We start from the raw sequence: 26,104 nt of genomic DNA, 5'->3' as shown, positions 1-26,104 counted from the left end.
CACAAGGAAATAGTAATGTCTTTGTTTTGATTTATATGTTAAGTGAAGTTTTTGGCTGTTAAAAACACCCCAGCTAATATTAAGTCTTGCCAAGTTGATATTAGGCACCACCAAAACTACTAAAAGAAAATTGGCTCAATTTAGACATGGCATAATTAACTCACAGTTATTAGCTCAACCGGCTTTAAAAAACAATATTAGCAATCAAGAGATGCTTTACCCATAAAGATGGAATTTGGAATTTGGGGATCGCTGCCCTCAAGTGGCATGACCCATCCAATGGACCCTGGTCACATTACTCCATGGCTGTTCCCATTATGGGAGAGGAAAAGTAATTCCACCTCAAATAAATAGTTTGAAACAATTTTCAAAATTGGCCAAGGGTGTGGTCGAATCATGTCTTAGCTGGGAGTAGCATAACCTGGGTGAGATGTGGGTCAGATCCTTCTCTTCAAGGTCTTTGGGTATTTACAAATGCATTTTTATACAACTGCTGAAGCCTAAGGCTGCCTCCTCTTACCATTTCTATTCAATATTACAGTGAAAGTCATAGATAATTCAATAAGGAAAGAAAAAAGTATAAAAACTGGGAAGAAAGTAGTAACTTTATGATTGTATACATAAAATCCCAGGGAATCTACACATTAATTATTAAAATGAATGTGTGAATTTATGAAGGATGCCAGATATAAAGTTAATATACAAGGCCAAGTGTGGTGGCTCACACCTATTACTAATTCCAGCACTTTGGGAGGCTCAGGTGGGAAGATTGCTTGAACACAGGAGTTTGAGACCAGCCTGGGCCATTGAGACTCCCTGTCTACAAAAATTCATTAAAAAAAAATTAGCCAAGTGTGGTGGTGCCTGCTTGTAGTCCCAGCTACATGGGAGACCAAGGTGGGTGAATTGCATGAGCCCAGGTGCCACTGCACTCCAGCCTGCGGTGACAGAGCAAGGCCCTGTCTAAAACAAACAAAGAAATAGAAAAACATTCCATGCTCATGGATAGGAAGAATCAATATTGTGAAAATGGCCATACTGCCCAAAGTAATTCATAGATTCAATGCTATTCCCATCAAGCTACCACTGACTTTTCTCACAGAACTAGAAAAAACTACTTTAAATTTCATATGGAACCAAAAAGAGCTCATATAGCCAAGACAATCCTAAACAAAAAGAACAAAGCTGAAGGCATCACACTACCTGACTTCAAACTATACTAAAAGGCTACAGTAACCAAAACAGCATGGTACTAGTGCCAAAACAGATATATAGACCAATGGAACAGAACAGATACCTCAGAAATAACACTACACATCTACAACCATCTGATCTTCGACAAACCTGACCAAAACAAGCAATGGGGAAAGGATTCCCTATTTAATCAATGGTGCTGGGGAAACTGGCTAGCCATATGCAGAAAACTGGACCGCTTCCTTACACCTTATACAAAAATTAACTCAAGATGGATTAAAAACTTAAACATAAAACCTAAAACTATAAAAACCCTAGAAAAAAATCTAGGCAATACCATTAAGGACATAGGCATGGGCAAAGACTTCATGACTAAAACACCAAAAGCAATTGCAACGACAGCCAAAATTGACAAATGGGATTGAATTAAACTAAAGAGCTTCTGCTCAGCAAAAGAAACTATCATCAGAGTGAATATGCAACCTACAGAATGGGAGAAAATTTTTGCAATCTACCCATCTGACAAAGGGCTAATATCCAAAATCTACAAATAACTTAAACAAATTACAAGAAGAAAACAACCCCACCAAAAAGTGGGTGAAGGACATGAACAGACACTTCTCAAAAGAAGACATTTATGCGGCCAACAAACATACAAAAAAAAAGCTCATCATCACTGGTCATTACAGAAATGCAAATCAAAACCACAGTGAAATACCATCTCACATTAGTTAGAATGGCGATCATTAAAAAGTCTGGAAACAACAGATGCTGGAGAGGATGTGGAGAAACAGCAACACTTTTACACTGCTGGCGGGAGTGTAAATTAGTTTAACCATTGTGGAAGACAGTGTGGTGATTCCTCAAGGATCTAGAACCAGAAATACCATTTGACCCAGCCATCCCATTACTGAGTATATACCCAAAGGATTATAAATCATTCTACTATAAAGACACAGGCACACATATGTTCACTGCGGCACTATTTACAATAGCAAAGACTTGGAACCAACCCAAATGCCCATCAATGATAGACTGGATAAAGAACATGTGGCACATATATACACCATGGAATACTATGCAGCCATAAAAAGGAATGAGTTCATGCCCTTTGCAGGGACATGAATGAAGCTGAAACCATCATCCTCAGCAAACTAACACAGGAACAGAAAACCAAATACCACATGTTCTCGCTCATAAGTGGAAGCTGAATAATGAGAATGGACACAGGGAGGGGAAAGAGGCCTGTCCGGGGTTGGGGGAAAGGGGAAAGAGAGCATTAGGACAAACACCTAATGCATGCAGAACTTAAAACCTAGATGATGGGTTGACAGCTGCCGTAAACCACCATGGCACATGTATACCTATGTAACAAACCTGCACGTTCAGCACATGTCTCCCAGAACTTAAAATTTAAAAACAAAAGTCAATATACAAAAATTAATTATGTTCCTATATACCAATAGCAAATAATCAGAAAATGAAGATATTCAAATATCATTTAAAACAGCATAAAAACTTATCAAATGCCTAGAAATAAAACTAACAAAAGATGTGTGGGGCGGGAACGGTGGCTCGCGCCTGTAATCCCAGCACTTTGGGAGGCTGAGGTGGGCGGATCATGAGGTCAGGAGATCGAGACCATCCTGGCTAACATGTGAAACCCCGTCTCTACTAAAAATACAAAAAAACAAAATTAGCCGGGCATAGTGGTGTGCGCCTATGGTCCCAGCTACTCGGGAGGTTGAGGCAAGAGAATGGCGCAAACCCGGGAGGCAGAGCTTGCAGTGAGTGGAGATCGCACCATCACACTCTAGCCTGGGCGACAGAGCGAGACTTTGTCTCAAAAAAAACTAAAAATTAAAAAAAAAAAAAAAAGATGTGTAAAACTTGTACACTGCAAACACTGCAAAAAGAAGTCAAAGAAGACATAAGTAGAGAGATATATTATGTTCTTGAGTTGGAAATCTCAATATTTTTACATGTCAATTCTCCCTAAATTAAGCAGTGTAGTGAATGCCCAAGTCAAAATACTAGCAAGGTTTGTGTGTGTGTGTGTGTGTGTAAATTGCCAAGAAGATTCTAAAATGTATATGGAAATTCAAAAAATCTAGAAGAGCCAAGATAGTTTTTAAACAAAGAAGTACAAAGTTGGGGGACTTAGACAAAAGTTTTCAAAACTCACTATAAAGCCATAATATTTAAAACTGTGGTCTGGACTTAAGTATAGACAAGTCATAATAAAAGGAGAAAAAGCTGAGAAACAAACCTATACATATATGTTCACCTGATTTGCAATAAACACACCTCTGCAATTCATTGGGGAAGTTATGCTCTTCACAGTAAATGGTACAGGAGGCATTGATAGCTATATGAAAAACATGAATCTTGATATTTTATATCTTTACAACAATTAATTGGAGATCAGTTATAGACCAATACATTGATAGAGGTGTTGGTTACATGCATATATACTTACGTGTAGTATCAAGATATATACTTGATTAGTGCAACTTACCATCTATGTTATACCTCAATAAAATGTGATTATTTATTTTAGGTTCAGGGGTACATGTGCAGGATGCGCAGGTTTGTTACATAGGTAAACATGTGCCATGGTGGTTGGCTACACAGATCATCTCATCCCTATGTATTAAGCCCAGCATCCATTAGCTATTCTTCCTGAGGCTCTCCCTCTCCCATCCCCTCCTTCCTGACAGGCCCCAGTGTGCGTTGTTCCCCACCATGTGTCCGTGTGTTCTCATTATTCAGTTCCCATTTATGAGTGAGAACATGCAGTGTTTGGTTTTCAGCTCCTGTGTTAGTTTGCTGAGGATAACAGCTTCCAGTTCCATCCATGTCTCTGCAAAGGATGTTATCTTCTTCATTTTTATGGCTGCACAGTATTCCATGGTGTGTATGTACCACGTTTTCTTTATCCGATCTATCACTGATGGGCATTTAACTTGATTCCATGTCTTTGCTATTGTGAATACTGCTGCAGTGAACATACATGTGCATGTATCTTTGTAAGACAGTGATTTATATTCCTTTGGGTCTATACTCGGTAATGGGATTGCTGGGTCAAATGCTATTTCTGCCTCTATGTCTTTGAGGAATTGCCACACCGTCTTCTACATGGTTGAACTAATTAACACACCCACTAACCATGTAAAAAGCATTCCTTTTTCTCTGCAACCTTGCCAGCATCTGTTATTTTTGGACTTTTTAATAATACCCATTCTGACTGGCATGAGGTGGTATCTCATTGTGGTTTTGTTTGCATTTCTTTAGTGGTCGGTGATGTTGAGCTTTTTTTTTTTCATATTTTTGTTGACTGTATGTATGTCTTCTTTTGAGAAGTGTCTGTTCATATCCTTTGCCCACTTTTTAATGGGGTTGTGTGTTTTTTTTTCTTGTAAATTTGTTTAAGTTCCTCGTAGAATCTGAATATCAGACCTTTGTCGGACAGATAGATTGTACAAATTTTCTCCCACTCTGTAGCTCTTTAGTTTAATTAGATCCCATTTGTCAATTTTTGCATTTGTTGCAATTGCTTTTAGCATTTCGATCATGAAATCTTTGCCCATGCCTATTTTCTGAATGGTATGGCCTAGATTTTCTTCTGGAGTTTTTATACTTTGGTGATTTTACATTTAAGTTTTTAATCCATCTGGAGTTAATTTTTGGATATGGTGTAAGGAAGAAGTCCAGTTTCAATTTTCTATATATGGCTAGCCAGCACTCCAGCACCATTTATTAAATAGGGAGTCCTTTTCCCATTGCTTGTTTTTCTCAAATTTGTTAAAGATCAAATGGTTATTGGTGTGAGGTCTTATTTCTGAGTTTTCTATTCTGTTCCATTGGTCTATACATCTGTTCTTGTACTAGTATCATGCTGTTTTGGTTACTGTAGCCCTGTAGTATAGTATAGTTTGAAGTTGGGTAGCAGGATGCCTCTTGCTTTGTTCTTTTTGCTTGGGATTGTCTTGGGTATTTGGGCTCTTTTATTGTTCTATATGAATTGTCAGATAGTTTTTTTTAATTCTGTGAAGAATTTCAATAGCAGTTTAATGGGAATAGCACTGCATCTATAAATTGCTTTGGGCAATATGGCCATTTTCACGATATTGATTCTTCCCATCCATGAGCATGGGAAGTTTTTCCATTTTTTGTGTGTGTCTTCTCTGATTTCTTTGAGCAGTTGTTGTTTTCTCTGTGTTTGTTTTTCCTTTAACAGGCCACTCTACCATAGTGCTTCTGCAGTTTGCTGGGGGTCCATTCAAGACCCTAGTCGCCTGACTTTCTCCCGTGTACCTAGAGGTATTACTAGTGAAGGCTGTGAAATAGCAAAGATGGCAGCCAGCTCCTTCCTTTGGAAGCTCCATCCCAGGGGGATACTGACCTGTAGCAACTCTACATACACCTGTAGGAAGTAGCTGGAGACCCCCATGGGGAGTTCTTACCCACTCAGGAGACATGGGATCAGGGACCTATCCAAAGAAGCAGTCTGGCTGCTTTTTTGGTAGACCAGGTGTGCTGCATTGTAGGGAACACTTCCTCCTCCTGACCACCTGTATTTTCCATAGCTGGCAGGCAGGAGTGGCTGAGTCTATGAACTGCAGTGATGCTGGCTGCCCCTCTCCACCTCCCAGGGAACTCAGACCCATCTGAGGTGGAATCCAACCTGCTGCTCTTGGTTGGCTAGGATTCCAAGCCGATGGGTCTTAACTTGTGAGGTACCGTGGAAGTGGAGCCCACAGAATGACACTGCTTGGCTCCCTGGATTCAGCCCCTTTCCAAAATATATGGACAGATTTCCCACCTTGCTGAGGATCTCGGGGCCGGAGTACGTAAAACGCCTGGGTTTCTGTGTGTACCTGAGCAGCTGATCTGCTGAGACTCCACACAGTTCTGTGTGTCAGACACAAAGCCCTGGTGGCATGGGCTTACAAGGGGATCCCCTGATCCACGGGTTGCAAAGATCAATAGGAGAAGCACTGTTTCCTGAGCAGGATTGGACAATCACTCACTGCTTCCCTTGGCTGGGAGTGGGGGTTCCTTTGGCTCCATGCTGCTCTCGGCTGGGCCATCACACCCTCTCTCCACTTTTCTTCATTCTCCATGGGGCGAACTGTTCTTAGTCAGTCCCAATGGGAGAACCTGGATATCTCAGTTGAAGGAGCTGAATTCACCTGCCCTTTTTCATTCCTCTCTGTGAGTGCTGGGGAGTGCAGCTGCTTTTAATCGGCCATTTTGCATCACTCTAAACATTTCTTTTTTAGCCATAGTTCTTAATTCCCATAGCCCTTGGTTTATCATTAGTTTCTTAATAAAATAACCTGTCCACATTCTCCAGCCATGGGATGATGATTCAGGCTGGGGATCCAGGCCATTTTCTGAAAAGCTGCTGAACTTGAGACCCTGTCCTGTTCGAACCTGAGCTAATACGCTTCTGAGAGGTACTCCTTCCACCTCTCGGCAACCGATGCCAGCCTTTGATAATTGTAGTTTTTATTGAGGTATAGGAAGTATTGTAAATTACATAAAATTAAAAATGACTTTCCGTTGGCATTTCACAGTAAACAGCATTATACGTTTGAAATTAGTTTAGTCATCCATGGAGCCTAAAGCAGTATGCCACCATTATAATTTAGGATCTCAGAGGGATGCGGTGACTCAAGCCTGTAATCCCGGTACTTTGGGAGGCCAAGGCAGGTGGATCACGAGGTCAGGAGATCGAGACCATCCTGGCTAACACGGTGAAACCCCATCTCTACTAAAAAAAAAAAAAAAAAAAAAATTAGCCAGGCGTGGTGGCAGGCGCCTGTAGTCCCAGATACTCAGGAGGCTGAGGCAGGAGAATGGCGTGAACCCAGGAAGCAGAGGTTGCAGTGAGCCGAGACTGCGCCACTGCACTCCAGCCTGGGCAACAGAATGAGACTCTGTCTCAAAAAAAAAAAAAAGCAACAGCCATGATTCTTTACAATTCCTTCCACCAGGAGTTGGAGTCTATTTTCTACTCTGAATCCAGAATCATAGTATAATTTGCATTGTCCCATAAAATCGGGTAGAAGTAATATTATACTAATTTTGAGCCTGGGCCTTAAGAGGATTTATATTGTTTTGCCTTCCGCTCCTGGTACTCTTGCCACTGCCATCATGTGAACAGGCCTGAAGTAGCCTACTAGAGAATGAGAGACCACATGGGACCATTCAGCCAAGTCATGTGATTTTCTTTTCTTTGATTAAAATAAAACTGCTTTTTTATGCTTTAAAAAAAATTTTAACTGACACATAATACTTGTTCATATTTACAAGGTAGAGAGTGATATCTCAATACCTGTGTACAATGTGTAATGATCAAATCAGGATAATCAGCATGTCCATCACCTCAAATATTTATCATTCTTTGTGGTGGGAACACTCAAGAGCCTTTCTTTTTAAAAATATACAATAAATTATTGTTAACTGTAGTCACCCTCCACTGCTATAGAATACTAAAACTTATTCCTCTCTGTAAGCTGAAATCTGACATTTCTTTGTTGATTTTCTGACTAGATGATCTGTCCAGTGCTATGAGTGGGGTGTTATGGGGTGTTAAAGACCCCAACTGTTACTAGATTGGAGTCTGTCTTTCCCTTTAGATCTAATCTTTGCCTTGTTTATCTGAGTGCTCTAGCGTTGGGTACATATATATTTGCAATTATTATATCCTGTTGCTAAATTGATCCTTTCATCATTATAAAATGTCTGTCTTTGTCCCCTCATACAGTTTGACTTAAAGTCTGTTCTATCTGATATACGTATGGCTACTCCTGCCCACTTTTGGTTTCTGTTTGCCTGGAATATCTTTTTCTATCCCTTCACTTTCAGTCTGCGTGTACCTTTACAGGTGAAGTTAGTTTCTTCTAGGCAGTATGTAGTTGGGTTTTTTGTTTGTTTGTTTGTTTTATCTTGGCAACCAACTCCATCTCTTTTAATTGGGAATTTGATCTGTTTACATTCAAGGTTACTATTAATAGATGAGGATTTATTCTGTCATTTTATTCATTTTTTTTGGTTGTTTTGTATATCCTTTGTTTTTTTCTTCCTCTTTTTTTTGTTTTTTGTTTTTTTTAATCTTTGTGGTTTGGTGGTTTTCTGTAGAGATAAAGTTTGATTTCTCTCTCTTTCTTATGTATCTGCTCTACCAGTGAGTTTTACAGTTTGGTGTTTTTCATGACGGTAGTCATCCTCTTGCTTTCATTTGTAGAATCCCCCTTAAGCATTCCTTGTAAGGCCAGTCTAGTGGTGATGAATTCCCTAAGGTTTTGCTTGTCTGGGAAATACTTTATTTCTCCCTCATTTCTAGAGGATAGTTCTGCTGGGTATAGTATTCTTAGTTTATAGTTTTTTTGTATTTTTTTCCTTTCAGTACTTTGACTATATCATCCCATTGTCTACTGACCTGTAAAGTTTCCACTGGGAAATCCACTGTTAAACTAAAGGAGTTTCCCTTACATGTGATTTGATGCTTTTTTCTTGCTGTTTTTAATATTTCCTTTTTTTTTCCTTTCCAGACAGTCCCACTCTGTTACCCAGGTTGAAGTGCAATGGTGTGATCTCAGCTCACTGCAACCTCCACCTCCTGGGTTTAAGCATTTCTCATGATTCAGCCTCCCAAGTAGCCAGAACTACAGGTGCACGCCACCACACCTAGCTAAGTTTTTTTTTCTATTATTAGTAGAGATGGGGTTTCTTCATGTTGGCTAGGCTGGTCTTGAACTCCTGGCCTTGTGATCCACCCACCTCAGCCTCCCAAAGTCCTGGGATTACAGGTGTGAGCCACTGCACCTGACCAATATTCCCTCTTTTTGACTTTTGAAAGTTTGACTATTATGCACCTCAAAGACCATCTTGGGTTGATTCTATTTGAGAACCTTTGAGCTTCCTAGATTTCAGCCATATCTCTCCCATGTCTGTTTTTAAAGCTCTTGATTATATATATAATTTTTTTGGAAACAGGGTCCCTCCCTGCCAACCAGGTTGGAGTGCAGTGGCATGATCTCAGCTCACTGCAACCTCCACCTCCTGGGTTCATGCTATTCTCGTGCCTCAGCCTCCCGAGTAGCTGGGATTGCAGGCATGCACCACCACACCTGACTAAATTTTGTGTTTTTTTTTAGATATGGGATTTTGCCATGTTAATCACTCTTGTCTTGAACTCCTGGCCTCAAGTGATCCACCTGCCTTGGCCTCCCAAAGTGCTGGGATAACAGGAGTGACCTACTGCATCTGGTCTCTTGATTATTTTTTATTTTATTCCTTAAATTCTTCAGCTCCAAGATCTCTGTTTGGTTTTTAATGACATCTATATCTTTGTTGAATTTCTCATAAGATGATAAATTGTTTTTCTAATTTCATTGATTTGTCTATATGTATTCTCTTGTATCTCATAGAGTTTCCTCAAGATCATTATTTCAAATTCCTTCTTAGCCATTTGATATACTCTTAAAATTTAGGGTCTGTTAATGGGGAATTATTGTGTTTCTTTGGGGATGTGATGTTTCCTTGCTTTTTATGTTTCTTGTGGCCCTAAATTGATTTTTGCACATCTGGTGGAACAGGTGCCTCTTCCAATGTTATGGAGCTTTCACAGAGAAATATTTTTTCCAATACTTGTCTCCTAGTGTTCACTGAGTAGGGCGATTTGACTTTGGTTCTAGATGGGTGCGGTAATATAGTCTTCATGTGACTTCTTTGGCTGTAATCAGCATTTAGAGGTGTCTCTGAGTGCCTCAGTGGCCTAGATGGTGAGTGTTTGTGGAGACAGTGGTATGGCTTTTCTTGGGGTGGGAGCCATCAGTTGGATTCATTCCAAGGCCCTAGAGGTATGCATGCTAGGTGCAGTGGCTTTGCTAGTGGTGGGGTGGTGCCACCAGCAGGGTGGGCACCAGGCAGGCCAGTCCTCAGGCTCTTAGAAGTGCATGCAGCATGTGGCAGCTCTGCTGGTCAAGGGGGTGGGGCTGTTGGCAGCAGTGGGTGCCAGATGGGATGGGCCTTGAGGGGTGCATGGAGCATGCAGTGGCTCTGTCAGCTGAGGGCAGCCAAGTCATTTTAGACTAGCCAGTCCTCAGATGACTCAGTAGCTGCCCACAGATGCATGAATGAACTCAGCTGAGAGAGGCTATGCTCTCTGTGAGCACAGAATTGAACAGTTAAGCCCATCTCAAATTCACAAACCATAGTATCATGAGCCAAATAAATAGTTGCTGTCATAAGCCAGTAAGTTTGGGGGTGGTTTGTAACCACTGGGACAACTGTAACTGGTATCAATCCATTATGATTGTTTTTTTTTTTTTTTGTCTTTATTTTTTTATTTTTTATTTTTTATTTTATTATTATTATTATTATTATTATTATTATTATTATACTTTAGGTTTTATGGTACATGTGCACAATGTGCAGGTAAGTTACATATGTATACATGTGCCATGCTGGTGCGCTGCACCCACCAACTCGTCATCTAGCATTAGGTATATCTCCCAATGCTATCCCTCCCCCCTCCCCCCACCCCACAACAGTCCCCAGAGTGTGATGTTCCCCTTCCTCTGTCCATGTGTTCTCATTGTTCAGTTCCCACCTATGAGTGAGAATATGCGGTGTTTGGTTTTTTGTTCTTGCGATAGTTTACTGAGAATGATGATTTCCAATTTCATCCATGTCCCTACAAAGGACGTGAACTCATCATTTTTTAAGGCTGCATAGTATTCCATGGTGTATATGTGCCACATTTTCTTAATCCAGTCTATCATTGTTGGACATTTGGGTTGGTTCCAAGTCTTTGCTATTGTGAATAATGCCGCAATAAACATACGTGTGCATGTGTCTTTATAGCAGCATGATTTATAGTCCTTTGGGTATATACCCAGTAATGGGATGGCTGGGTCGAATGGAATTTCTAGTTCTAGATCCCTGAGGAATCGCCACACTGACTTCCACAAGGGTTGAACTAGTTTACAGTCCCACCAACAGTGTAAAAGTGTTCCTATTTCTCCACATCCTCTCCAGCACCTGTTGTTTCCTGACTTTTTAATGATTGCCATCCTAACTGGTGTGAGATGGTATCTCATTGTGGTTTTGATTTGCATTTCTCTGATGGCCAGTGATGGTGAGCATTTTTTCATGTGTTTTTTGGCTGCATAAATGTCTTCTTTTGAGAAGTGTCTGTTCATGTCCTTCGCCCACTTTTTGATGGGGTTGTTTGTTTTTTTCTTGTAAATTTGTTGGAGTTCATTGTAGATTCTGGATATTAGCCCTTTGTCAGATGAGTAGGTTGCGAAAATTTTCTCCCATTTTGTAGGTTGCCTGTTCACTCTGATGGTAGTTTCTTTTGCTGTGCAGAAGCTCTTGAGTTTAATTAGATGCCATTTGTCAATTTTGGCTTTTGTTGCCATTGCTTTTGGTGTTTTAGACATGAAGTCCTTGCCCATGCCTATGTCCTGAATGGTAATGCCTAGGTTTTCTTCTAGGGTTTTTATGGTTTTAGGTCTAACATTTAAGTCTTTAATCCATCTTGAATTGATTTTTGTATAAGGTGTAAGGAAGGGATCCAGTTTCAGCTTTCTACATATGGCTAGCCAGTTTTCCCAGCACCATTTCCCAGCACCATTTATTAAATAGGGAATCCTTTCCCCATTTCTTGTTTTTATCAGATTTGTCAAAGATCAGATGGTTGCAGATGTGTGGTATTATTTCTGAGGGCTCTGTTCTGTTCCATATCTCTATGTCTATATCCCTGTTTTGGTACCAGTACCATGCTGTTTTGGTTACTGTAGCCTTGTAGTATAGTTTGAAGTCAGGTAGTGTGATGCCTCCAGCTTTGTTCTTTTGGCTTAGGATTGACTTGGCGATGCGGGCTCTTTTTTGGTTCCATATGAACTTTAAAGTAGTTTTTTCCAATTCTGTGAAGAAAGTCATTGGTAGCTTGATGGGGATGGCATTGAATCTGTAAATTACCTTGGGAAGGATGGCCATTTTCATGATATTGATTCTTCCTACCCATGAGCATGGAATGTTCTTCCATTTGTTTGTATCCTCTTTTATTTCCTTGAGCAGTGGTTTGTAGTTCTCCTTGAAGAGGTCTTTCACATCCCTTGTAAGTTGGATTCCTAGGTATTTTATTCTCTTTCAAGCAATTGTGAATGGGAATTCACTCATGATTTGGCTCTCTGTTTGTCTGTTATTGATGTATAAGAATGCTTGTGATTTTTGCACATTGATTTTGTATCCTGAGACTTTGCTGAAGTTGCTTATCAGCTTAAGGAGATTTTGGGCTGAGACGATGGGGTTTTCTAGATATACTATCATGTCATCTGCAAACAGGGACAATTTGACTTCCTCTTTTCCTAATTGAATACCCTTGATTTCCTTCTCCTGCCTAATTGCCCTGGCCAGAACTTCCAACACTATGTTGAATAGAAGTGGTGAGAGAGGGCATCCCTGTCTTGTGCCAGTTTTCAAAGGGAATGCTTCCAGTTTTTGCCCATTCAGTATGATATTGGCTGTGGGTTTGTCATAAATAGCTCTTATTATTTTGAGATACGTCCCATCAATTCCTAATTTATTGAGAGTTTTTAGCATGAAGAGTTGCTGAATTTTGTCAAAGGCCTTTTCTGCATCTATTGAGATAATCACGTGGTTTTTGTCTTTCGTTCTGTTTATATGCTGGATTACATTTATTGATTTGCGTATATTGAACCAGCCTTGCATCTTTCCCTCTACACACTGCTTTGAATGCATCCCAGAGATTCTGGTATGTTGTGTCTTGGTTCTCGTTGGTTTCAAAGAACATCTTTATTTCTGCCTTCATTTCGTTATGTACCCAGTAGTCATTCAGGAGCAGGTTGTTCAGTTTCCACGTAGTTGAGCGGTTTTGAGTGAGATTCTTAATCCTGAGTTCTAGCTTGATTGCACTGTGATCTGAGAGACAGTTTGTTACAATTTTTGTTCTTTTACATTTATTGAGGAGAGCTTTACTTCCAAGTATATGGTCAATTTTGGAATAGGTGTGGTGTGGTGCTGAAAAAAATGTATATTCTGTTGATTTGGGGTGGAGAGTTCTGTAGATGTCTATTAGGTCCGCTTGGTGCAGAGCTGAGTTCAATTCCTGGGTATCCTTGTTGACTTTCTGTCTCGTTGATCTGTCTAATGTTGATAGTGGGGTGTTAAAGTCTCCCATTATTAATGTGTGGGAGTCTAAGTCTCTTTGTAGGTCACTCAGGACTTGCTTTATGAATCTGGGTGCTCCTGTATTGGGTGCATATATATTTAGGATAGTTAGCTCTTCTTGTTGAATTAATCCTTTTACCATTACGTAATGGCCTTCTTTGTCTCTTTTGATCTTTGTTAGTTTAAAGTCTGTTTTATCAGAGACTAGGATTGCAACCCCTGCCTTTTTTTGTTTTCCATTTGCTTGGTAGATCTTCCTCCATCCTTTTATTTTGAGCCTATGTGTGTCTCTGCACGTGAGATGGGTTTCCTGAATACAGCACACTGATGGGTCTTGAGTCTTTATCCAGTTTGCCAGTCTGTGTCTTTTAATTGGAGCATTTAGTCCATTTACATTTAAAGTTAATATTGTTATGTGTGAATTTGATCCTGTCATTATGATGTTAGCTGGATATTTTGCTCGTTAGTTGATGCAGTCTCTTCCTAGTCTCGATGTTCTTTACATTTCGGTATGATTTTGCAGTGGCTGGTACCGGTTGTGCCTTTCCATGTTTAGCGCTTCCTTCAGGAGCTCTTGTAGGGCAGGCCTGGTGGTGACAAAATCTCTCAGCATTTGCTTGTCTGTAAAGTATTTTATTTCTCCTTCACTTATGAAGCTTAGTTTGGCAGGATATGAAATTCTGGGTTGAAAATTCTTTTCTTTAAGAATGTTGAATATTGGCCCCCACTCTCTTCTGGCTTGTAGGGTTTCTGCCGAGAGATCCGCTGTTAGTCTGATGCGCTTCCCTTTGATGGTAACCCGACCTTTCTCTCTGGCTGCCCTTAACATTTTTTCCTTCATTTCAACTTTGGTGAATCTGACAATTATGTGTCTTGGAGTTGCTCTTCTCGAGGAGTATCTTTGTGGCGTTCTCTGTATTTCCTGAATCTGAATGTTGGCCTGCCTTGCTAGATTGGGGAAGTTCTCCTGGATAATATCCTGCAGAGTGTTTTCCAACTTGTTTCCATTCTCCCCGTCACTTTCAGGTACACCAATCAGACGTAGATTTGGTCTTTTCACATAGTCCCACATTTCTTGGAGGCTTTGCTCGTTTCTTTTTATTCTTTTTTCTCTAAACTTCCCTTCTCGCTTCATTTCATTCATTTCATCTTCCAGGGCTGATACCCTTTCTTCCATTTGATCGCATCGGCTCCTGAGGCTTCTGCATTCTTCACGTAGTTCTCGAGCCTTGGTTTTCAGCTCCATCAGCTCCTTTAAGCACTTCTCTGTATTGGTTATTCTAGTTACACATTCTTCTAAATTTTTTTCAAAGTTTTCAACTTCTTTGCCTTTGGTTTGAATATCCTCCCGTAGCTCGGAGTAATTTGATCGTCTGAAGCCTTCTTCTCTCAGCTTGTCAAAGTCATTCTCCGTCCAGCTTTGTTCCGTTGCTGGTGAGGAACTGCGTTCCTTTGGAGGAGGAGAGGTACTCTGGTTTTTAGAGTTTCCAGTTTTTCTGCTCTGTTTTTTCCCCATCTTTGTGGTTTTATCTACTTTTGGTCTTTGATGATGGTGATGTACAGATGGGTTTTTGGTGTGGATGTCCTTTCTGTTAGTTTTCCTTCTAACAGACAGAACCCTCAGCTGCAGGTCTGTTGGAGTACCTGGCCGGCCGTGTGAGGTGTCAGTCTGCCCCTGCTGGGGGGTGCCTCCCAGTTAGGCTGCTCGGGGGTCAGGGGTCAGGGACCCACTTGAAGAGGCAGTCAGCTCGTTCTCAGATCTCCAGCTGCGTGCTGGGAGAACCACTGCTCTCCTCACAGCTGTCAGACAGGGACATTTAAGTCTGCAGAGGTTACTGCTGTCTTTTTGTTTGTCTGTGCCCTGCCCCCAGAGGTGGAGCCTACAGAGGCAGGCAGGCCTCTTTGAGCTGTGGTGGGCTCCACCCAGTTCAAGCTTCCAGGCTGCTTTGTTTACCTAAGCGAGCCTGGGCAATGGCGGGCGCCCCTCCCCCAGCCTCGCTGCCGACTTGCTGTTTGATCTCAGACTGCTGTGCTAGCAATCAGCGAGACTCCGTGGGCGTAGGACCCTCTGAGCCAGGTGCGGGCTATACTCTCCTGGGGCACCGTTTCCTAAGCCCATCGGAAAAGCACAGTATTCGGGTGGGAGTGGCCCGATTTTCCAGGTGCCGTCTGTCACCCCTGGAAGTGGAACTCCCTGACCCCTTGCGCTTCCCGAGTGAGGCAATGCCTCGCCCCTGCTTCGGCTGGCGCACGGTGCGCTCACCCACTGACCTGCGCCCACTGTCTGGCACTCCCTAGTGAGATGAACACGGTACCTCAGATGGAAATGCAGAAATCACCCGTCTTCTGCGTCGCTCGCGCTGGGAGCTGTAGACCGGAGCTGTTCCTATTCGGCCATCTTGGCTCCTCCCCATTATGATTGTTTTACTTGAAAGAGTACCTTTTGGAAAGAACATTGACATTTCTGGGTCAATATTAAACTTATGACTACACAGTCTACATTCACTGAGAAATGAGTATTTTTAAGATAAACACCCTTACCTTAATTGGATTCTGATAGAAAGACTGGCCTTCAGAAGATGGAAATGACATAGCGATAATACGTTCTAGAAGTCAAAATCATTCCTATTACAAACATTATTATAGATTTAAAATAACATACAAAAATTAATTTTATATGATCAGACTCCATTTTCACAGAAAAATACCTTTTAAGATTGAGGTTGACAGAAAAGAGCTAATACTCAGGATAATCAAGATAACATATTAAATTATCCAACGTAATGACCATTAAGCTGGCATGGTGTTCTTAACATTCCACTGGTTCAAACCATATGCCATGTACTTATGTTGGCCTCAGTCTGAAGTTCTCCCTGTTCTTGGAATTTATTTCTTATCTTAAATAACAAAGAAATTCCAAGAGTTCTGGGCACCAGTGATGGTGGGAACTCCCAACGTGCTTTGTGGCCCTCTGACTCAGAAAACCTGGGATCTACAAAGCTGTGACCTCATTCTCTGGGGTTCTACGAAGAGAAGCGGTCTCTCTGGGATCCTTGGGATTCAGGATAACTACTAGAACTTAATAAATTGAAACTCAAATGGAGTCAGCTGAAAATCCATTCAAGTTCTTGTGCTGCAACCGAGTAGTCCTGAATTGAGATGACGTGGAAATCTTCCCTGCCAGAACTAAACCACAAATATGTCACACTATCACAGTGGCATAGCATATAGCCTCACGAATAAAGAATACTTTGAATGAATGTGGCTTAGACGAGGCAAAAACAAAATAAAAATATAATTACAAGAAAAGGTGAAGTTAATATAAGTAAATCAACAGTTAAGTGTCACAAACCTGTAATATAAGTGAGGTCTAGGTCAACTCCATCCCTTTTGTATCGCCTTTTGTTTCCTGAAACCTGAGAGTTTAAAACCATGATTAGTTGGTGAAACATAAATCAACATAAAAATAAAGAACATTATACAGTATAGATATCAACCCTTGCCAATGGGTCCCAAAACACAAAATATTTTTCTGAATCGTAAGCATGTTTTGCCCACTTACCAGCCTTCTTATCAGCTTTCCAAGTTGTCTTTTTAGATGAGCCAGATGAAAAACTCTTATCAGAATGATAAGTCGTAGAAGTCGAAATAAACGTGTCCATCTAAAAATAAATTTAAAAGATCAATTTTTGCTTCAGAAACAGACAATTTTATGAATATAAATGAAGTTTAGAGCAGCAGTTGTTAACCAGGGACAATTTTCCCTCCTCTCCTCAATCACCTACATGGGGGATATTTGGCAGTGTCTGGAGGCATTTCTGGTTTTCACAACTGGTGTGTGTGTGTGTGTGTGCACGCGCACGTGCGCTACTTCCATCTAATGGATAGAAGCCAGGAATTCCGCTAAACATCCTGCAATGAATATAACTGCTCACCACCCTCCTATGACAATAATGATCTGGCCCAAAATGTTAGTAATGCTGAGGTTGAAAAATTCTGGTCTAGAGAAATAGTGAAACAATAGAGTCTTAGAATTTGTAAATTTAATTTTGGGATTTGAGACCAGCATTTTCAATTTTTCCACATCAAAACAAATTGAGGATTCTTGTTCACCTTTGTTACTCCCATCTCTAACAGAGGTTCACTACAGCTGCTAATGCACATTAGGCAGGCAACAGATTGAGATACTTCCCAAGTGTGCTAGCTGGTATCTCTCCTACCGTCAGAAACATCAAAGCAGATAACAGATGGTCTGGACTAGTGCTTATCTGGTTTGAGCATGCATAAAGAAGAGTCATCTGGAAAAGCGTGTTAAGCTACAGACTGTTGGGTCCCAGAGATATTGATTCAGTGGGTCCAGGGTGGAGCCTAAGGTATTTTTCTTGTATTTCTAGCAAGCTCTCAAGTGATGCTGAGGTTTCTAGTCAGAGGACCACATTGGCTGAGGTGATTTTCAAACAACTCCAAAAGCCTATCACTTAACATGCTTAGTTGGTGCCTGAGTTGTAGTCCAGGGAAGCTAGGGTACAGAAAGAAACCAGGTATTTGACCCATGAACAAGCTTAGGAAGTCACAAACATCTACATCCCAGTATACATTTGCTCTTCCATTTTCCTCATTGTCACAGTAGAAAAGAAGAAAAAAGAGAGAGTCACCAGGTCCTCATACACCCTTTAGTTTCCTAATCCCTAACAGTTCTAACTTTGCCTTAGCTTTCTTTGTTTCTACCACAACTATATGTGTTGCTATATGTGTCATCTCCCAGTTTTCTGTTCTGTCTTCTATTTTTTAGAACATCATGATTGAGGCTGGGCACAGTAGCTCATGCTTGTAATACAAGTACTTTGGGAGGCCGAGGTGGGCAGATCACTTGAGGTCAGGAGTTCGAGACCAGCCTGACCAACATGGTGAAACTTGTCTCTACTAAAAATACAAAAATTAGCCAGGTATGGTGGTGCGTGCCTGTAATCCCAGCTACTCGGGGGGCTGAGGCAGGAGAATCACTTTAACTGGCGGGGCAGAAGTTGCAGTGAGGCCGAGATCACGCCACTGAACTCCAGCCTGGGCGACAGAGTGCGACTCCATCTCAAAAGAAAAAAAAAAAAAAGGAAAAGAAAATCGTGATTGAAGTCACTCAAATTTTGCATATGCTCAAATAAATTCCCTCTTGGCTGTGGGAAAAACCCAGACAGAACATGATGTGTAAGGGATTTGTAGTTGAAGCACAGAGGGGAATCGTTTTTAATATCGAATTTTTTTATGTATCAGATATGAAACTAATAAGAATGTCACACTTGATCTTATCCAAAAGGCCAAAAAATGATACAAATGGGAATTTGATGAGAACTTCAAAATGTAGCGAAGTTAAAGTTAGTACAAGAAGTAAAGTCCTTCTTTGGCTACTCCATCTTTTTAATTCAATTAATGGTACTTGGTGTGTATACTCTTCGCTGGTCCCTAAATATCACAGTCTTTTACTTTCAACCTATGTGGGAATTTACCTACATATTTCATTTTAAAGCAACATATTTGGTATAAAATGAGCCATTTGAAGTTGAAAAGATTATATAGAATAAAAGCCACAGAAAATGCAAAAAGTAAATGAAAAACTTTAAGAGAAGTGAGTCTTATATTTCATACCTAGGAATATCCTTAAGAAACTTAACGTCAAAACAAATGTAAACGACATCAACCAGCAGAATAATCACAGTAATGGCAGTATCTAAAATGTTAAGTAAATCAGAAAAATAATGCTGTCTCCTGTAATATAAAACAGAAAAATATGAGTTCATCTACCCTGCAAGAAGAGATAGGAATATTTAAAGACCACAAACTATTGACTGATCCCCACTAAGAATTCTAGTTTCATAAATTATTTAAAATGCATTTTCTAGAGTAGACTAAGGGAAAAATATAACATTCACGGGAAGTTTTCAAACAATAAATTTATGTTCATCATTTGACACATATATATGACTAAAACACCAATATGGCAATTTAAGTATAGTCAGACATATAACTAAATGCATATTAACCACCATTATCATAGATGATGAGGTATCTATCCCCTCAAGCATTTATCACTGTGTTACAAACAATCCAATTACACTCTTTCAGTCATTTTAAAATGTACAATTATTATTGACTATAGTCACCCTGTTGTGCTAGCAAATAGTAGGTGTCATTCATTTTTTTCTATTTTTTTGTACCTATTAACCATCCCCACCTCCCCACCCCCAACCTCCTACTACCATTCCCAGCCTGTGATGACCATCCTTCTACTCATGTCTATGAGTTCAACTGTTATCCTTTTTAGAGCCCACAAATAAGTGAGAACATGTGGTGTTTGTCTTTCTGTGCCTGGCTTATTTCAGTTAACATAGTGATCTCCAGTTCCATCCATGTTGTTGCAAAAGGCAGGATCTCATTCATTTTTATAGCTAAATAATACTCTCTTGTGTATATGTACTATATTTTCTTTATCTGTTCATCTCTTGATGAACACAGGTTGCTTCCAAACCTTGGCTCTCAGGAACAGTGCTGCAACAAACATGGGAATGCAGGTATCTCCTCTATGTACTGATTTCCTTTCTTGTGGGTATACACCCAGCAGTGGGATTGCTGGATCATATGGTGGCTTTATTTTTAGATTTTTTGAGGAACCTCCAAACTGTTCCCCATAGTGGTTCTACTAATTTACAGTCGCACAAACAGTGTATGAGGGTTCTCTTATCTCCACGTGTTTGCCTGCATTTGTTATTGCCTTTTGGATATAAGCCATTTTAGCTGGGATGAGATGGTATCTCACTGTAGTTTTCTCTAATGATCAATGTTAAGCACCTCTTCACATGCCTGTTTACCATCTGTATGTTTCCTTTTGAGAAATGTCTATTCAAATCTTATGCTCATTTAAAATAATCATAGTATTAGATTTTTTTCCTATAGAGTTGTTGGAGCTCCTTATATATTCTGGTTATTTATCCCTTGTCAGATGGGTATTTTGCAAATATTTTGTCCCATTCTGTGGGCTGTCTCTTCACTTTGTTAATTGTTTCCTTTGCTATGAAGAACATTTGTAACTTGATGTGATCCCATTTGTCCATTTTTGCTTTGGTTACCTGTGCTTGTGGGGTATTGCTCAAGAAATTTTTGCTCAGACCAATGTCCTGAAGATTCTTCCCAATGTTCTCTTGTTATAGTTTCATAGTTTGAGGTCTTATCTTTAAGTATTTAATCCATTTTGATTTGATTTTTAGATAAGGTGAGAGGTAGAGGTCTAGCTGCATTTTTCTGCATGTGGATATCCAGTTTTCCCAGAACCATTTGTTGAAGGGACTGCCTTTTCCTCAACGTATGTTCTTGGCACATTTGTTGAAAATGAGTTCACTGTAGGTGTGTGGATTTGTTTCTGGGTTCTCTATGCTTTTCCATTGGTCTATGTGTCTGTTTATGCCAGTGCCATGCTGTTTTGGTTACTATAGTTCTGTAGTATAATTTAAAGTCAGGTAATGTGATTCTTCCAGCTTTGTTCTTTGTGCTTAGATTAGCTGCTATTCTGGGTCTTTTATGGCTCCGTATAAATTTTAGGATTGTTGTTTCCATTTCTGTGAAGAATGTCATTGGTATTTTGATAGGGAGTGCATTGAATCTGTAAATTGCTTTGGATAGTATGGTCTTTTGAACAATATTGATTCTTCCAATCTATGAACATGGCATCTCTTTCCATTTTGTGGTGTCCTTTTCAATTTCTTTCATCAGTGTTTTACCGTTTTCATTATAAAGATCTTTCACTTCTTTGGTTAACTCTTAGATTTTTAATTTTATTTCTGGCTATTGTAAATAGGATCACTTTTTAAAACTCTTTTTCAGATGGTTCACTGTTGGCATATAAAAATGCTACTGATTTTTGTATGTTGATTTTGTATCCTGCAACTTTACTGAATTTATCAATTCTAATATTTTTTTGTGGAAAAATTTTTTTGTGGAAAAAACTCTTTAGTTTTTTCCAAATAAAATATATCATCTGCAAACACAAGGATAATTTTACTTCTTCCTTCCCAATTTGGATTTCTGTTTTTATTCCTTTTATTTCTTTATCTTCTATGATTGCTCTAGCTAGGACTTCCGGTATTATGTTGAATAACACTGGTGAAAGTGGGCATCCTACTTGTGTTCTAGATCTCAGAGGAAAGCTTTTCCATTTTTCCCCACTCAGTATGATACTGACTGGGGGGTCTGTCATACATGGTTTTTATTATATTGAGGTGTGTTATTCTTTACCCAGTTTTTTTAGAGTGCTTATCATGAAGAAATGTTGAATTTTATCCAGCACTTTTTCAGCATTAACTGAAACGATCTTATGGCTTTTATCCTTTATTGTGTTGATATGATGTATCACTTTGGTTGATTTGCATATTTTGAACCATCCTTGCATCCCAGGGATAAATCCCATTTGTCATGATGAATGATCCTTCCAATGTATTGTTACATTCAGTTTTCCTGTATCTTGTTGAGGATTTCTGCATCAATATTCATCAGCTACATTGGCCTGTTGTCTTTTTTTTTTTTTTTTTTTTTTTTTTTTTTTTTTTTTTGAGACAGAGTTTCACTCTGTCACCCAGGCTGGAGTGCAGTGGCGTGATCTGGGCTCACTGCAACTTTCACCTCCCAGGTTCAAGTGATTCTCATGCCCCAGCCTACAGAGTAGGTGGGATGACAGGCACCTGCTACCATGCCCAGCTAATTTTTGTATTTTTAGTAGAGACAGGGTTTCACCATATTGGCCAGGCTGCTCTTGAACTCCTGACTTCAGGTAATCCACCTGCCTCGGCCTCCCAAAGTGCTGCGATTACAGGTGCCAGCCACTGCTCCCGGCCCGTTTCTTTTTTTTGACGCATCTTTGTCTGCTTTTGATATCAGGGTAATACTGGCCTTGTGGAATGAGTTTGGAAGTATTCCTTCATCTTCTGCTTTTTGGAATAGTTTAAGCAGGAGTGGTATTCGTTCTTCTTTAAATGTTTGGTAGAATTCAGCAGGGAAGCCATCGGGTCTCAGTATATATATTGGCTATATATGTTGGATGAATATATACTTAAAATTGTTATAGCCTCTTGATGAATTGATCCCTTTATCATTATATAGTGACACTCTTTGTCTCTTCTTATCATTTTTGTCTTGCAATCTATTTTATCTGATAGAGGGATAGCTGCTCCTGCTCTTTTTTGATTTCTGGAATCGAATATATTTTTCCATTCCTTTATTTTCAGACTAATGGGAGAAGAGTGTTTCTTGTAGGCAACAGATCAATGGGTCTTTTGTTTTTTGTTTTGTTTTGTTTTTATTTTTATTTTTTTGAGGTGGAGTCTCACTCTGTTACCAGCCTGGAGTGCAGTGGCATGATCTCGGCTCACTGAAACCTCCAACTCCTGGGATCAAGAGATTTCTCTGCCTCAGCCTCCTGAGTAGCTGCGGCTACAGGTGTGCACCACTACGCCCACCTAATTTTTGTATTTTTAGTAGAGACAGGGTTTCACTATGTTGGCCAGGATTGTCTCCATCTCTTGACCCTGTGATCCACCCGCCTCAGCCCTGCAAACTACTGGGATTACAGGTGTCAGCCACTGTGCCTGGCCAGGTCTTGTTTTTTCATCCATTCAGCCATTCTGTCTTTTGATTGAAAAGTTTAGTTTGATGACATTCAATGTTATTATTGATAAGCAAGGATTTACTCCGGCCATTTTGTTAATTGTTTTCTGGTTGTTTTGTAGTCTTCTCTTCCTTCTTTCCTTCCTGTCTTCCATTAATGAAGGTAATTTTCTCTGGTGATATAATTTAGTTTCATGTTTCTTATTTTTTGTGTATCCCTTGTATTTTTTTGGTTTGAAGTTACCATGAGGCTTGCAAATACTATCTTATGACCCATTATTTTAAGCTTATAAAATAACACTGTTTGCATAAACAAGTAATAAGAAAACTAATACAAACTCTACAACTTAGTCTCACTACTTTTTAACTATCTGTTATTTCTATTTATATCTTATTATACCATTTATGTCTTCAAAAGTTGTTGTAGTCAATGTTTTTGATTGGCTCATAGTTGTCTCTCTACTTAGAATGAGTAGTTTATACACCATAGTTACAGTGTCATAACATTCTGTATTTTTCTGGGTATTTACTATTACCAGTGAGGTTTCTACCTTCAGGTAGTTACTTATTGCTCACCAATGTCCTTGTCTTTCTGATTGAAGTACTCCCTTTAGCATTTCTTCTAGGACAGGTCTGGTGTTGATGAAATCCCTCAGTTTTTGTTTGTGTGGAAAAGTCTTTCTTTCTCCTTCACTTTGAAGGATATTTTCAGTGAATATATTGTTCTAGGGTAAATGTTTTGTTTCCTTCAGCATTTTCAATATGGCATGTCACTCTCTCCTGGCCTGAAACATTTCCATTAAAAAGTCTGTTGCCAGCTGTATTTTAACTCCATTGTATATTATTGGTTTCTTTTCTCTTGCTGCTTTTAAGATCCTTTCTTGATCCTTGATCTTTGGGAGTGTGATTATTAAATGCCTTGAGGTAGTCTTCTTTGAGTTAAATCTGCTTGGTGTTTTATAACTTTCTTGCACTTGGATATTGATATCTTTCTATAGGTTTGGGAAGTTCTGTTACTATCCCTTTGAATAAACTTTCTAACCCCTCTCTCTCTACACCTCCTCTTTAAGGCCAGTAGTGCTTAGATTTGCCCTTTTGATGCTATTTTCTAGATCATGTAGGCATGCTTCATTGTTTTTTATTCTTTCCTTTGTCTCCTCTATGTATTTTGAAATAGCCTGCCTTCAAGCTCATTAATTCTTTCTTCTGCTTGACCAATTCTGCTATTAAAAGACTCTAATACATTCTTCAGTATGCCAATTACATTTTTTGGCTCCAGAATTTCTGCTTGATTCTTTTAATTATTTCAATCTCTTTGTTAAACTTCTCTAATAGAATTAGGATTGTTTTTCTCTGTGTTATCTTAAATTTCTTTGCGTTTCCTCAACACAGCTATTTTGATTTCTTTGTCTGAAAGGTCACATATCTCTGCTTCCCCAGGATTGGCCTCTGGTGTCTTATTGAGTTCATTTGGTGAGATCATGTTTTCCTGGATAGTGTTGATGCTAGCAGATGTTCTTTAGTGTCTAGGCGTTGAAGAATTAGGTATTTACTGTAGTTTTCACTGTCAGGGCTTGTTTGTACCTATCTTTCTCGGGAGGGCTTTCCAGATATTGGAAAGAACTTGGAGATTGTGATCGAAGTTGTATCTGCTTTAGGGGGCACCCCAAGCCTCCTAAACTCTGTGGTTCTTGCAGACTCATAGTGGTACTGCCTTAATGGTCTTGGACAACATGCAGGATAATTCTCTGGGTTACCAAAAAGAGAGTCTTGTTCTCTTCCCTTAATTTCTCCCAAACAAACAGAGTCTCTCTCTCTGTTCTGAGCCACCCTGACACAAACACCCCTGTGGCCACCGCTACTATGACGGCATTGGGTCAGATGTGAAGCCAGCACAGCACTGGGTCTTGCCCAAAACCTGCTGTAACCACTCCCTAGCTATTGCATAAGTTTGCTGAAGGCCCTGGGGCTCTACGATCATCACATGGTAAAAGCAGCCAGGCCTGTGTCCTTCCCTTCAGGATGGCAAGTTCTCCCAGGCTCCGGATGGGTCCAAAGATGCTGGGAATCAGGGCCTAGATCAAAAACTTATAATTCTACCTGGTGTTTTATGTGCTATGGCTGAGCTGGTTGAGCTGTCACTCAAACCACAAGATGCAGTCTTTCCCACTCTTTCAACCCCTCTCCAAAAGCAGAGGAGCATCAATCCGTGGCCACCTCACTCAAACACAGACCATGGGGGGTACTGCCAGACTACCACCAAGGTTCTCCTAAGGCCCAAACGCTTTTAAGTCAGCTTGAGTTGAATGCTCCTGTTAATTATTTTAATATGCCTCTCTTTTTTTGGGACGGAGTCTCACCTTGTCACCCAGGCTGGAGTGCAATGGCACAATCTCGGCTCACTGCAACCTCCGCCTCCTGGGTTCAAGCAATTCTCCTGCCTCAGCCTCCCAAGTAGCTGGGATTATAGGCTCCCGCCACCACACCCAGCTAATTTTTGTATTTTTAGTAGAGACAGGGTTTCACCATCTTGGCCAGGCTGGTCTCGAACTCCTGGCCTCGTGATCCACCTGCCTCGGCCTCCCAAAGTGCTTCTTAGAAAAGTACAAAATAGCTTTATGCATTATAAAAATAATCAAACTTACCCTTCTACAAATACTCGAAGAAGAACATCCATGAGAAAAAATAAGGCAATAGCTAGAGAAATAGAACGATACTCCAAAGGAATATAAACTTTGCTATCAGTGAAAATTAGGTCGGCAAAGATCAGAGCCACATCCAACAAGATCAGGAAAACTCCAAATATTCTACAACAAATAAATAAATAAATAAGTAAGTAAGTAACAGCAAAGATAAAGGGGCTTTTGTCCCTATAGTTATACCATATTTAGGCCAATGATCGGGTACCAAAATGTTATTATTTAGTATTAAACTGCCCAGTGGCAGGAAAAACTGTAATAGCATAGAATCTCAGAAAAATCACTGTTTTCACCCAATAGAAGCAGTTCTTAATAAATAAAATTCCCACCAAACCACTTCACAAGATGTTATC

General features: G+C 39.9%; 1 protein-coding gene across 1 annotated transcript in view; it reads right to left on the bottom strand.

The window, feature by feature from the left end:
• The window catches only part of LOC129047361 (phosphatidylinositol 3,4,5-trisphosphate 3-phosphatase TPTE2-like), a 98,523-nt gene that overhangs the window by 42,813 nt on the left and 29,606 nt on the right, over positions 1–26,104 (bottom strand). Inside the window, 5 exon segments of the mRNA XM_054529068.2 lie at positions 15,949–16,013; positions 16,760–16,823; positions 16,970–17,069; positions 19,048–19,167; positions 25,698–25,859. Of these exon segments, the coding sequence (XP_054385043.2) occupies positions 15,949–16,013; positions 16,760–16,823; positions 16,970–17,069; positions 19,048–19,167; positions 25,698–25,729 (381 nt within the window). The 5' untranslated portion in view covers positions 25,730–25,859.

Source organism: Pongo abelii, chromosome 14 (genome assembly GCF_028885655.2).
Source record: "Pongo abelii isolate AG06213 chromosome 14, NHGRI_mPonAbe1-v2.0_pri, whole genome shotgun sequence".
NCBI lineage: Eukaryota > Metazoa > Chordata > Mammalia > Primates > Hominidae > Pongo > Pongo abelii.
This window is presented reverse-complemented; position numbering and strand designations above follow the sequence as displayed.